This window comes from Oryzias melastigma, linkage group LG13 (genome assembly GCF_002922805.2).
Source record: "Oryzias melastigma strain HK-1 linkage group LG13, ASM292280v2, whole genome shotgun sequence".
Lineage (NCBI taxonomy): Eukaryota > Metazoa > Chordata > Actinopteri > Beloniformes > Adrianichthyidae > Oryzias > Oryzias melastigma.
Window position 1 is genome coordinate 20,800,082 of NC_050524.1, and position 11,241 is coordinate 20,811,322.

An 11,241-nucleotide genomic window follows, 5' to 3' on the forward strand; every position below is an offset into this window, starting at 1 on the left:
TGAGTGCTGTAAACCAGCATGTCTAAATGACAAATGGGAACCAATTCAAGTACATGGTTGGCGTGGCAACACAATGAACCATATGTCTGATGTGGTTTTTGTCAATTCTTTACAAAAAATAATGTAAAAAATACAGTTTTAGAGAAGTACTTTTCCTTCAGATGTGTTCACACCAAATGCAATCTGTATACTAGGCACGTCCAGTTTCAATGTTAAGACAATGTACAGATGCAATCAGGATCAGGCTTCTGCATCTTTTTCTAGAGATTTGGGGCAATAATCCTGTTGGCACAATGTTTCCAGAGTTCAAATATCTGAACTTTGGCGAAGAATTTGTGTCAACCAATTAGGAACTTTGACACTTGACATGTTGATCCAAACCCAACATAATCTCAATCTGCCATTTTTTCTCCTTCTGAACTTCACACGTTTCTGATCTCTATGGAGAGTAATAAAGGTTTTGCTGATTTTATTCTTATTTTTTCCCTACTTTGACAAATGCGAGACAGCAAATCATCAAACTGGGTGACAGAAAGATGGAGGTACAGCTGAAAGCAGCCGTACTTCAGTGGGAGCTCCAGCAGTAGATGGTGAAGTTCACTGTACTGGGAGATTCTTTGAATGATCTCATGAACCCAAACAGGGAGGCAGGATTATCAATGTTTTGTAGAGCTCTTTAAAAACCTGACCCAGGCTTTTCATACAAGTTTCTTGAAGTTATATTTCAGACTTTTTTAAGGCCTTTTTAAGGCCATATACATAAAAAATAAGACAAATTTCTCAGCCTATTATCCATTTAATAATTATTTCCAATTGTATTAATTTATTACCTTTTTTGGATCAAAACTGTAGCTTCTTCTCTTGATGTTGTGCCGTGATGCTTTAGCGCACTCTTTTTTTTGTAAACCAGTTGTTGGCATTCAGCTTATTGGTGCATAATAATAATAATAATAATAATAATAATAATTGGTTCTGCTGCTGTTTATTTCAGTTTTTTGATCAAAATAATTGTGGTTAAACAATTCAGTAAGAAATGTGAACAGGAGAAATTTCAAACAGAACATTTTGTAAGGCTCAGTAATCAAAATTCAAGACTTTTTTATGGCTTTTTAAAGGTATTATTTCGAAATTCATAAATTCAATGTTTGTAAGGCTTTTTAAGAGCCCGCGAGAACCCTGTGATCTCTTAATATCATCTGGATCTTCAATAATTAAGTGATGAGGCTAAAAAACGTTCCACGGTAGCTCCTCCCAAAGCAGGAGCAGCAGATTTACGAACACTTTTAGACAAAGGTAAAGCAGCAAATTCAAAGCGCGTCTAAACGGAGGCAGAAAGCAGAATTGCACTCGGAATGAGCAGAGAGGACAGACTCTTCCTCAACAGTAGTGTTTGCAGGATTAAAACACCTGAAACTCAACTGATGAATCAGGACCAGCAGGATTTAGATTAAATAATAATAATAATAATAATAATAATAATAAGATGAACTTTGAGCTTTAAGAGGCTCCAGAAGATAAAAATCCTCACTTACAATGTGAGGACAGTCTCTGGTGTCAATCAGGACTTGGTAGTAAGTGTGAGTCTTCCCCTTCACCTCCTTGGAGCCGTGGGTTCCTGGAGGCTCGGGTTTACTGAAGGAAAAAAGGAACATAAAGTGTCAGAAACATAAGCAACAAGAGGATTTTCAGCCAGAAAAAGTGGCTACCTGTCGGACATAGGAGGGGTGACGTCTCGGTCGTAGAGGCGAGCGTGCCAAGGAAACAACACGATACCTCTGTAGCCAAACACACTGTGGAGAAACAGCTGTGGGAACAGACGGATCACACCGACATTACACAAAGGTTTTATACGGCCAAGAACAGATCGTCAGCCAACGCCACAGCGACTGCAGCATAAAGGGAGCCTCTGAGGCCTTACCTGTCCCGTTTCGTATTTCCCATGCTGCTTCACGGCCTCAAATACTCCGACCGTCTCCAAAATCTTCCCTTCAGGCCTGTTCCTGACAAAAACACAGCCTCCATGACACGACCGTCTCAACGAATCAGTGACATCAGAACGAGAACAGCTGGTCACTCGTGAAGGAAGTCCACTGGAAAAGAGGCCAAGTTCTGACGCCGTCAGATCACGTGATGTTTACTGATGGTGCCATAACGCTGATCGTGACATCTACACGGCACGAAAACTAGCTAACATGTTCTCCAGCTTTTGCCTGGACGGGCATGTTGAGTGGGAGAACATTGATGGAACGCTGAGGATGTCAGCTCAGAGCTGTTACAGCAACAAGCTGCTGACAAAATTGTTTAGCTGCAGCTGAAGCCAAAATGAGACTTTATGATGTAGTTTTGGAATGAAAGAGTAAATACAGAAACAGAAATGTTAAAGAAATCTGATTTAGCTGTGATGATAGACTATAATCCCTCCTAAGTTAATAAATGTTCACATTCTGAATTAACTTTTCTCTAAAAGCTGTAAGAGAATAAATGTAGGAGTTAAAGGGAATAATTTTATGCTGTTACTGCAGAGAGCTCCTCATTTTTGTTCAATAAAAAACCCCCACAGAGAGACAAATGTCAACTCTTTCAGCACAGCATGAAGGAAATGTTTACATTATAGAAGGGGTTTAGAAGAATAGAACTCTATTGATACTACAAAGGGGAAAATTACATTTTTATTGTTAAATAACACAAAAAATATGCTTTAAAATGAATAATATTGATGTCCAGTGTCCATGATGTGTTGTAGGGATGCAGTGGATGACCATGAAGATCATTGTTTATGAACAATTCAGTTTTTTCACAACTAAACTCTTTAATACGTTGATTCTTTCAACTAATCACTCTATATAAAACAAATCTAAACAAAATGTTGCCTAAATTAGAAAAACGTGCTTGCAGTACGTTCTCCATCTTAAATCATGAGCTGATTAAGCCTGTTTTTGCTTCAACATTATATTAATTAAGGCTAATGGAAGACAGAATTAGTTCCATCCTTCCATCCAGGCAGCCTTAAACTGTCAAAATGAATCTAAATTGTTCTATTTTAGATGAACACTGGCAGTCACAGCGTCTCAGATGACGCATCACTTTAGAGTTAAAATGAGCCTCTAAAAATGGAGTGCACAGTTTGCTCGCACATCTTTACAAAATGATACAAACTGATGTTAGGAGACATCCCTAGTTATGTGTTTGAAACTCTAAATTGTTAGTGTGAAAGCGTTTTACGTGCTTTACCGTGTTTTTAATAACTGAAAGCACATTTAGCAATGAGGCCATATGATATAACACTAAATAAAAAAGAGAGGCTGGATCTGTTCACACAGATGCCTTCATTAGACTGCAGCTTTCCATCCCATCAGAGTTTTTGCTACACTCTAACCTCTGCACCGGTCTGTGAATCATCAGTGTAGCCAAAGACAAACATTCGTCCAAATTTAGCCACCAGGCTTCAGACTGAACCTCACCGTTCACCAGCTGGATCTTCCAGAGACCTCAAAAACATAAAACTGTTCAGTTTTTTTCCAAAGTTTTGAGCTCAACTTAAAGCCACTGAACCGGTTTAAGATTGGCCTAAAGCCTCAATATCAGATAAGCAGTTGAATATGACACATATGCCTGAAACTATGCATAAAAATGATGAAAACCAATGCAATACTCAACAGTCTGCAGCAAATGAGGCACTAACACAACGGTTAGCCTTGTGTTTGATTTATGCACCATAAGCAGAACTAATGTAACGGCTGCTTGTTTATATACTATCTTTGTAATGTAGAAGCAGTAGTTATGGAAATTCAGGTTATAGACCCACTATATCCAATCAGAACACAAGGAGGTCAACAAAATGTCATCTGAGTTGACTGTTGACAAGAGTGCCTTAATTTCCCATCATCCCCTTTGTTTAAAGTCTTTCTTGCTAGCATACAGCTCCCCATACTCCTAACTGAACATTGCCAATGCAACAAAAATGTCGAGAAATATTGGAGCTATCTAGCTGTACAGTTTTGAGCCAGGTCGGAGGAGGAAAACAAAGACGCTAATAGATCTAATTGTCTACAAGTGGATGCAATGGAATGGAGAAGCCGATTGGAGATTGTACGTAATAACTACATGCTTTTTATAAACAGTATTTTTCGTCTACTACTGACTAACAATTTGGATAAAGAAATAGGCAGAAATGAAGGTTTAATCTTAGTGTTTTTTCCTCCAACATGAGAAAATGCTACCAGAACATGTTAAAAGCACGATTTTCCTGGGAGTGGGTCTTAATGAAACTGATCCTGAAAAGTTATTTAGAAACTAAAGTAGTTCCTGAATGTTGAAGACACAAAACTTTCTCTTAACAGAAACAAAAGTGCAGAATTTCAGTTTCTAGAGTGAAATGTGACAATTGTTTGCTTTCCAAGTAACTTGAGATGTTGTTTACATGTTTATACCAAACAGTGTGCGTTAATCTGAGACAACAAACGTTAGAGCCCAAACAAAATCTTACATATATGTGTCTTTGCACTGCGAGTCAGCACGCAAAACAAACCACACTCCGTGGACGCGTTCGGTCCATTCGCTACCATCATGACAGTGGAGTTGGTTGAGCTTAAAAATGTGCTCCCATAAAACACTACAGTCAAACGAATCAAACCTCGGAAGCCTTTGAGGAAGAAATGTCTCGTGGCTGCAGATCCATGTTATCTAACATGCTAGGATTTGACTCAGCAGGTCGGAGGCTGCCAGGTCAAAAAGGTTGCTGCTAAAACCTGTTAGCTTCCCCTATCAAGAATGCCCCGCGAGCCTTTAAGTTCTGCTGCACGAGACACGAAAGGAAAACATGCGGTACCAGTCCTATTGGATCATAGCTGGGGTCATGATGCTACTTCCAGCGGCTCACCTAGCTTAAATCTTCAGCGTGTTAGCCGTGACAGAGGAGGACACGGACGGCAGCTCTTACCGTGACGACATGAACCTTCTCTGCTGACCGCTGCCGAACAAACCGCAGACGTGACATGTTTGCTGGGGCTTGTAAACGTCAAACCTACTTGAAGCTTCCGCAAAACTCAGTATTCTGTGCGTGTGCTTTCTGCTGTATGTACTGACGCTGCTTAGCAAGGCTCTGCGTAGCGCACAGGCCGCCATTTTTCTATCAGTCACGCATTAAGTTCTTCCACTCAAGTACAGAGGATGCTGCGTTCAGGACATGCTCGGAACGAGAGATGTTTACTAAAACAAAACGTCAGTGGAGATTCAAACACTCATGTCGCACCGTAACACTGTAGCTACGACAGGGGAAAAATACCTTTTACATTTCATAACACTAAGAGCGAAATGAATACTGTCTTTAATAGATTGGAGAAAATTGTTACTTAAAAAGAAGCAGGGTTTTCACTGAGGCTCTGAAGGCTCCACCTGCTCACGTGTAATGTCACGTTGACATTTTAGAAGAATATTAAACAATTGGTAATTTTTAAATAGTCAGTTATCTTTAATGTTTTCATAGTACTAAGCTGTGTTATCAAAAACAAGAAAATGCAATAAAATAAAATCTTAAAAAACAAAACGAACTTCCGCCATATCCGGTCACATGGCCCGATGTGTCATTGTCATTAAGATAAACAATATGGCGCCTTCCTTTTTTTCTGTATTCCGAACATAATCAGGAATATTTTCATTTTAATGTTCCCGCGTCGTATCTGTGATCAAACTGAGCTGTATATTGATAGCGGCGTTGCTAACAGCCGGTCTGGTGGATCATCTTCATCCTCATCTTCATCATCATGGCGTCTTCTTTTGTCATTGGGGAGCATTTCAGAAACAAGGTGACACAGTTACTGGAGAGAGGGGACACGTCTATGCCAGAAGCTCTGAAAGAAGACCTGGAGGAGCTTCTGAGAAGACCACAGCCAACCGTCCTGACCTTCAGCACAGCCAGGAAACTGAAGAAACATCTGGAGGACAATGGTAACGAACCAGAAGAGCATGGAGATGTTTCAATTCTGCTGCTTTGGAGAGGATTTCTGTCCATAATCCAGAGTAAAACATCCTTGATTAGATTAAATCAAATTACAGAGTCATGGATTCTGCTCCATTCATTCATTTATTATTAATTTAAAAATGTCAACAACTCAGTTTTTGAGAAGCAGCCTCAAATTTACTTAATATTTGTGGTCACTTTTAAAAAGAAGGAAAATAGAAACAATATTATAACAGCAAAAAAAAAAAAAAAGCTAATTTTGACCAAACAGGAGCGTTTGTCTAAGGAGGTCCAGTTAAGGTCCCATGAAGGCCTCCTTAAAGGGACCAGGTGAGACCCAGTGTTTAAAGCTAGTCCAATCCACCCAGATTATAGCAGATATAATGGCCTACCTTATGTGACAAAACAGCTTTTCATTCTCCACCTGTGTCCCTCCAAGCTTTGACTTGGAGGAACACACATGTGCGGGGGCAGGCAGACACTTTCATTTTGAGTGACCTAAAAATTTAGACCAGACATAACCATAGAAACCGTACAAGTCAAATGTGGTTCAAGCTTTCAATACTACCAGGACATCCCATAATAACTTCTTTCTGATAGATAATTTAGTTTTATAGAGTGACTTAATCTCAAATGAACACTAGTAATAACACATGGCATGAGCATATAAACTCAGAATAAACACCTTTTCAATAATCATTACAATTAACTTTTATTCCATTTTCTCTGACTGTAAACTGTGTTTTGGGTTCTTAGTTTTCACCCTAACCCTTTTTTTTACTGATTTTTAGAAAATACTTGTTTTTTATGTTGAAAAACTTTTGTTTAAGACATTTAAGGCAAATGACAGAAAATAAATATATCAAAGTCTGTCAATTCAACATAATTCAATTAATTTATTGTTAAAGTTTCCATTTACAATCAATTTATGTTGATTAATAAAAGCTGTTTTCATGAAGCTGGTGATTTAAACTAAGTAAAAGTGGAACTTTCTTTATTAAAATCAAGATTTTATGCATGAAAAACTTACTAAACATCTTTCTGCCTGACCAAAACACATTTTAAAGGCAAGTTTAGTCATAAATCTGAACATTTAAGTACCAAGTGAATTGGATTCATTTATTTTTTTGAACCATCATTTCTCATGGGTGGTTTCTGTGAAGGTTGACTCCCATGTCGTCCATTTTTAAAGAGAAAAGTCCTCTTTTAGAGAACTTGAAGTTACCCCATGCCTCCTTCAAGATGTAAATATGACATGACTGTGACGCAGTGCATTTATTTTCATCATCCATTTAAATGAGAAAAGTGTAGAAAGATGTCTATTGTCTGAGTAGTTACTGAGAATAAAAGTCCAAATAACATTTTTACCATCAACATCTGTCACATGATTGTATGATATTATTGTAAAGTCACAGCAGGAATTCAAACGATGAATAATTAACATTTCTGCTCGTTTTGTTCTTTCACAGGAAATCCTTTCTATCTGCATGAGTTCCTGGAGGACAGTTCACTTTACCTGCCTGAGGTCGTCAAGCCTCCCCGGGTCAGTTCAGTCTCTTTTAAGATTCCAGCGGCGATCTTTATCGTCTGCCTCAACAATCGGTTCAATAAAATCTCTCTGTTTCCAGAACCCTGAGCTGGTCGCTCGACTCGAGAGGATCAAAGCAAAGCTAGCAAACGAGGAATACGACAGGATGACGCGCAACGTAAACACTCAGGTACACCTGGGGTTTTCACATTAAAACTCCTCTGCAGACGTTTTAAGTTGCTAAAATTAAGCAACTTGTCATCTTTATAACAAATATGTATGTACAATAGCAGCTGAAATGTAAATAATGTTATTTTTCTTTTGTTAGGAAATCAGCAGAAATGGGACATTTGCAGATTTTGGAAGACAAGGTTAGTTTGCAATAAATTTCGGAAATATTTTCTTGTCTTTTAGCTTCTATTAAGTGGATTTGTGTTTTGTTTCTGTTCACTGTATCTCAGTGCGATCAGTCAAAGCAGTGATGGTGACTGTTTTCAACTTCCTGGTGACTGTAGTTGCTGCTTTCGCCTGTTCCTACATGGGGAGTCAGTATTTGTTCACAGAAACAGCAGCGGTAAGACGACCTCCATCATTTTATCTGTACATCTTCCTGACTACCAGAGCAAAAAAAATGTTGTCCAGTCAAAATTGTTTTAAATCCACCCAAAACTACAATTCCCAGCCCCACCCCTTAACATTTGTTATAATTAAAAACCCTTCTGTGGATCCCAAAAGGAGTTCATTCAGTTGTATGCAGGGAATGGCAAGTTTAGAAATGTCCTCCACATTTGTGTTGCTGGTAGTCAGGAGGATATCTGTATTTATCTTTATCAAAACTGCAATCATATAATAGTAATAGTGTTTTTACTGCTGATATTTATGGTCAGCATTTGAACATTTCCAAAGGTTTTACTCAGACATTTCAAAGATAAAAACTAACGACAGTCTTCCTTCATGAGTATAAAACTGATCAAACAGTTAAATGTGTTGATTTAGAAGCGTTTAAACACAGTGTGTTCACAAAGGTTAGACTCTGGTTTTAGTCAGGTCTGCTTCGTTCAGAAAAAAACAGATTTGTTGACATTTTAGGAGAATTACATAAACTATGGATTTCTGGAAAGTTCATCACAGCAGGATTTTTAAAAAGCTAATTTCTTGGTTTCCAAATATAGCATTTTGTGATCATCTTATTCTCTCTTCTAATTTATTTGAAGTCCAATTTGAAGCAAATTAATTCAATTTAATAGAATAAATTGGATATTTTCAATGATTTGGGAAGAAAATCACATCATTATTACAGTTAATGCCACATATAATAATTATATTGTTGCGTAATGTCTGTCAGTGGCAACAAATCCAAATATTAAATGAACTAAAATCTTGTGAAGTTCTTGTCTGACCAATAATACATATTTATTTCATGAAACTGTTCTTTATGTTGCTACAATCAGTGATGATTCTGTGTGGTGCTGACCTGATCCGTCTTCTCTCTGCTTTGGTTCCAGCGCGTCATATCAGCTGTGATTGCTGCTTCTGTCGTCGGGCTGGCGGAGCTTTACGTTCTGGTCCGGACCATGGAAGGAGAACTCGGGGAACCCTAACTTTCCAGAAATCATTTTTATTGTTTGTGTGATTCCTGCCTGATAGACTGATGGACTCGTTTTAACTTAATGAAAAAGTGGATTTAAATAATCATCAGGTGAATTTCTTTCATTTTCTTTTTATTTAAATGTCAGTTATTGTCTTAAAGTTAATAAAATTGTTTCATTAAAGAGCTTGTTGCTGACATTCATGTTCTCCTACTTGTCTCTGATGTTCCGTCTCTCCTGTTTTTCCTGTTCTTGTATGTATTCCCTATGCTCCTGCTCCCATATTTGTTCCTGCTCTCTTGCTTGTTCTTGTTGTTTCTGGTCTTGTGTTTTTTCCTGATATTCCTGTTTCTGTGTTGTGATGTTCCTGCACTTGTGTTTCCTCCTGGTTGCTGCTGTACTCATGTTGGTTCCTGCTCTCATTTTTCTCCTTCTGATGCTTCTGCACTTACGTTTTTTCCTGTTATTCCTAATTTTGCTTTTGTTCCCATTTGTTCTTGATATTCCTGCTTTTGTGTTTGTTCCTGACATTCCTGATCATGTATTTTGTCCTGTTGATTCCTGCTGTTCTTCATTCCTTACAGGAAGGTGCTGAGTGTTTGTCGTCATATGCAGTGGTGTTTAATCTCTTCCTCTAATCCTCTGATGAGTTGAGATTATGATTACAGGATCTTCACACTCACTGCATTTAAACTGTAGTAACACCTTTAAATCCTAGGTGGCAGTAGAGCTTCTCATCTGCTGCTGCTTCATGTAGGGATCATTCCACTTGCAGCTTTCTGTTTAAAACCTTAAAAATGTATCTTTAAAATGACCCTATGGGTGCAAAAATGTGAGCAGAAAAACAAAGATCTGTAGAATCAGTGTAGACAGAAATGCTTTTTAAGGTGGACTCATCACAGCTGACGTTTAAAGCTTCCATCTGCTCATTATATATGTGAGGAGGGATAGAAATAAATCACTTCAGTCCTCTGGATTCAGGTCTTCAGGGCATCTAGATCAGAGCTCTGCAACCTGTGGTCACATTTGGCTATTTATTCCTCCTCTGTGGCTCAGATGAAAAAGAACAAAAAATATAATAAAAAAAAACAAATAATAATGACTGTATAGTAAAAAGTATGAGTAATAAAACATAAAAGGTAAAGTAAACTAACTAAAATATTATTTAAGTTATCCACAAATAGTTGAAAGACAAGACTGCACAAGTTGAACAAAACATGTTTACAAAGATCCCTTGGAGGTCAGAAAGCACAACCAGAATTAAGGCACACATCAGGACACATTTTTTAAAATTATACAAATTCAAGGGGTTTTAAGTGCATCTTATGGTTTAAAACTTCACTTATTTAGCACCAATTTCATTTTGGTTTGTTAGATTTATACATTTCTGGCTGTGGTGCTCCAAAGACAGTAAAATAAACCGCAAGTTAATTATTTATTCAATTACAGCTGGCGTGCACGGTACCACTAGGTTTGGTAAATTGAGATGATCCTATGTGATGCAGGGTGTCTTTTATTTTGAAAGGAAGTCATGTGAACCTCTGTCAAAAGTTATGAACTATTTTATATTTTGGATAAAAAAAACTATTTTCTCCTCATGTTTATGCTTTATTTGTGCCAAAAAACACAATAGTTAGTTCATATTTATCATAATATGCACGATAACATAAATATAATTTTTTTTAACAGGTGAAGTAAAACCTTGTGGCTCGTACTGGGTGATTGTCAGCGAGAAATTGACCTGATAAGAGCTTTAAGAGTTTAAAATTGCAAGGTCCTGATCTTCACTTGGCTGCTGGTTTGAGTTTCTCCCATCCTAACAGCAGACTTTAATGTCATAGACGTCATGTGAGAGGATGCAACATGTCCTGTGATCTTCATTTTTATGGATTTATATTCAGCTAAAGAGACGTGAGTTTTTCTTTCAATACTTTCACGGAGGGAATTGTCCTGTTGTGATCTTCTGTTCCTGCTCCAGATGTTGATCCTGTTTCTGCTCACAGCTGGGATGATGTTGGTTCTGTTTACTGTATGCAGTAAATTATGGAGATAACAAAGGATGAATGTCTGTGGAGAGAGATTTTCTTGCTTTGAGTAATAACTCAATGTGTCTCCTTTCCAAACCAATCATGTAGAACACGTTTCCTCTCATCCCTCCTTCAGAT

The 11,241-nt window shown here is 37.8% G+C and overlaps 2 protein-coding genes across 3 annotated transcripts in view; one reads left to right on the forward strand and one right to left on the reverse strand.

The window, feature by feature from the left end:
• Positions 1 to 5,182, reverse strand: part of poldip2 (polymerase (DNA-directed), delta interacting protein 2) — a 10,418-nt gene extending 5,236 nt beyond the window's left edge. Inside the window, exons 1-4 of one of the 2 annotated variants that reach the window (XM_024277181.2) lie at positions 4,940 to 5,182; positions 1,919 to 2,000; positions 1,707 to 1,804; positions 1,533 to 1,632 (exon numbers count right to left, since the gene is read on the reverse strand). In XM_024277181.2, coding sequence (XP_024132949.1) covers positions 1,533 to 1,632; positions 1,707 to 1,804; positions 1,919 to 2,000; positions 4,940 to 5,124 — 465 coding nt within the window. In that variant the 5' untranslated portion in view covers positions 5,125 to 5,182. The remainder of the gene's footprint in view (positions 1 to 1,532; positions 1,633 to 1,706; positions 1,805 to 1,918; positions 2,001 to 4,939) is intronic. The other variant, XM_024277182.2, reaches the window with a different exon arrangement.
• A 123-nt stretch (positions 5,183 to 5,305) lies between these two features.
• Positions 5,306 to 9,275, forward strand: tmem199 (transmembrane protein 199). The gene is made up of 6 exons (XM_024277183.2): positions 5,306 to 5,946; positions 7,429 to 7,502; positions 7,588 to 7,677; positions 7,816 to 7,858; positions 7,949 to 8,061; positions 8,993 to 9,275. The coding sequence occupies exons 1-6, from the start codon at positions 5,763 to 5,765 to the stop codon at positions 9,086 to 9,088; spliced, it is 600 nt and encodes a 199-aa protein (XP_024132951.1). The 5' UTR covers positions 5,306 to 5,762; the 3' UTR covers positions 9,089 to 9,275.
• Positions 9,276 to 11,241: the final 1,966 nt, after the last annotated feature.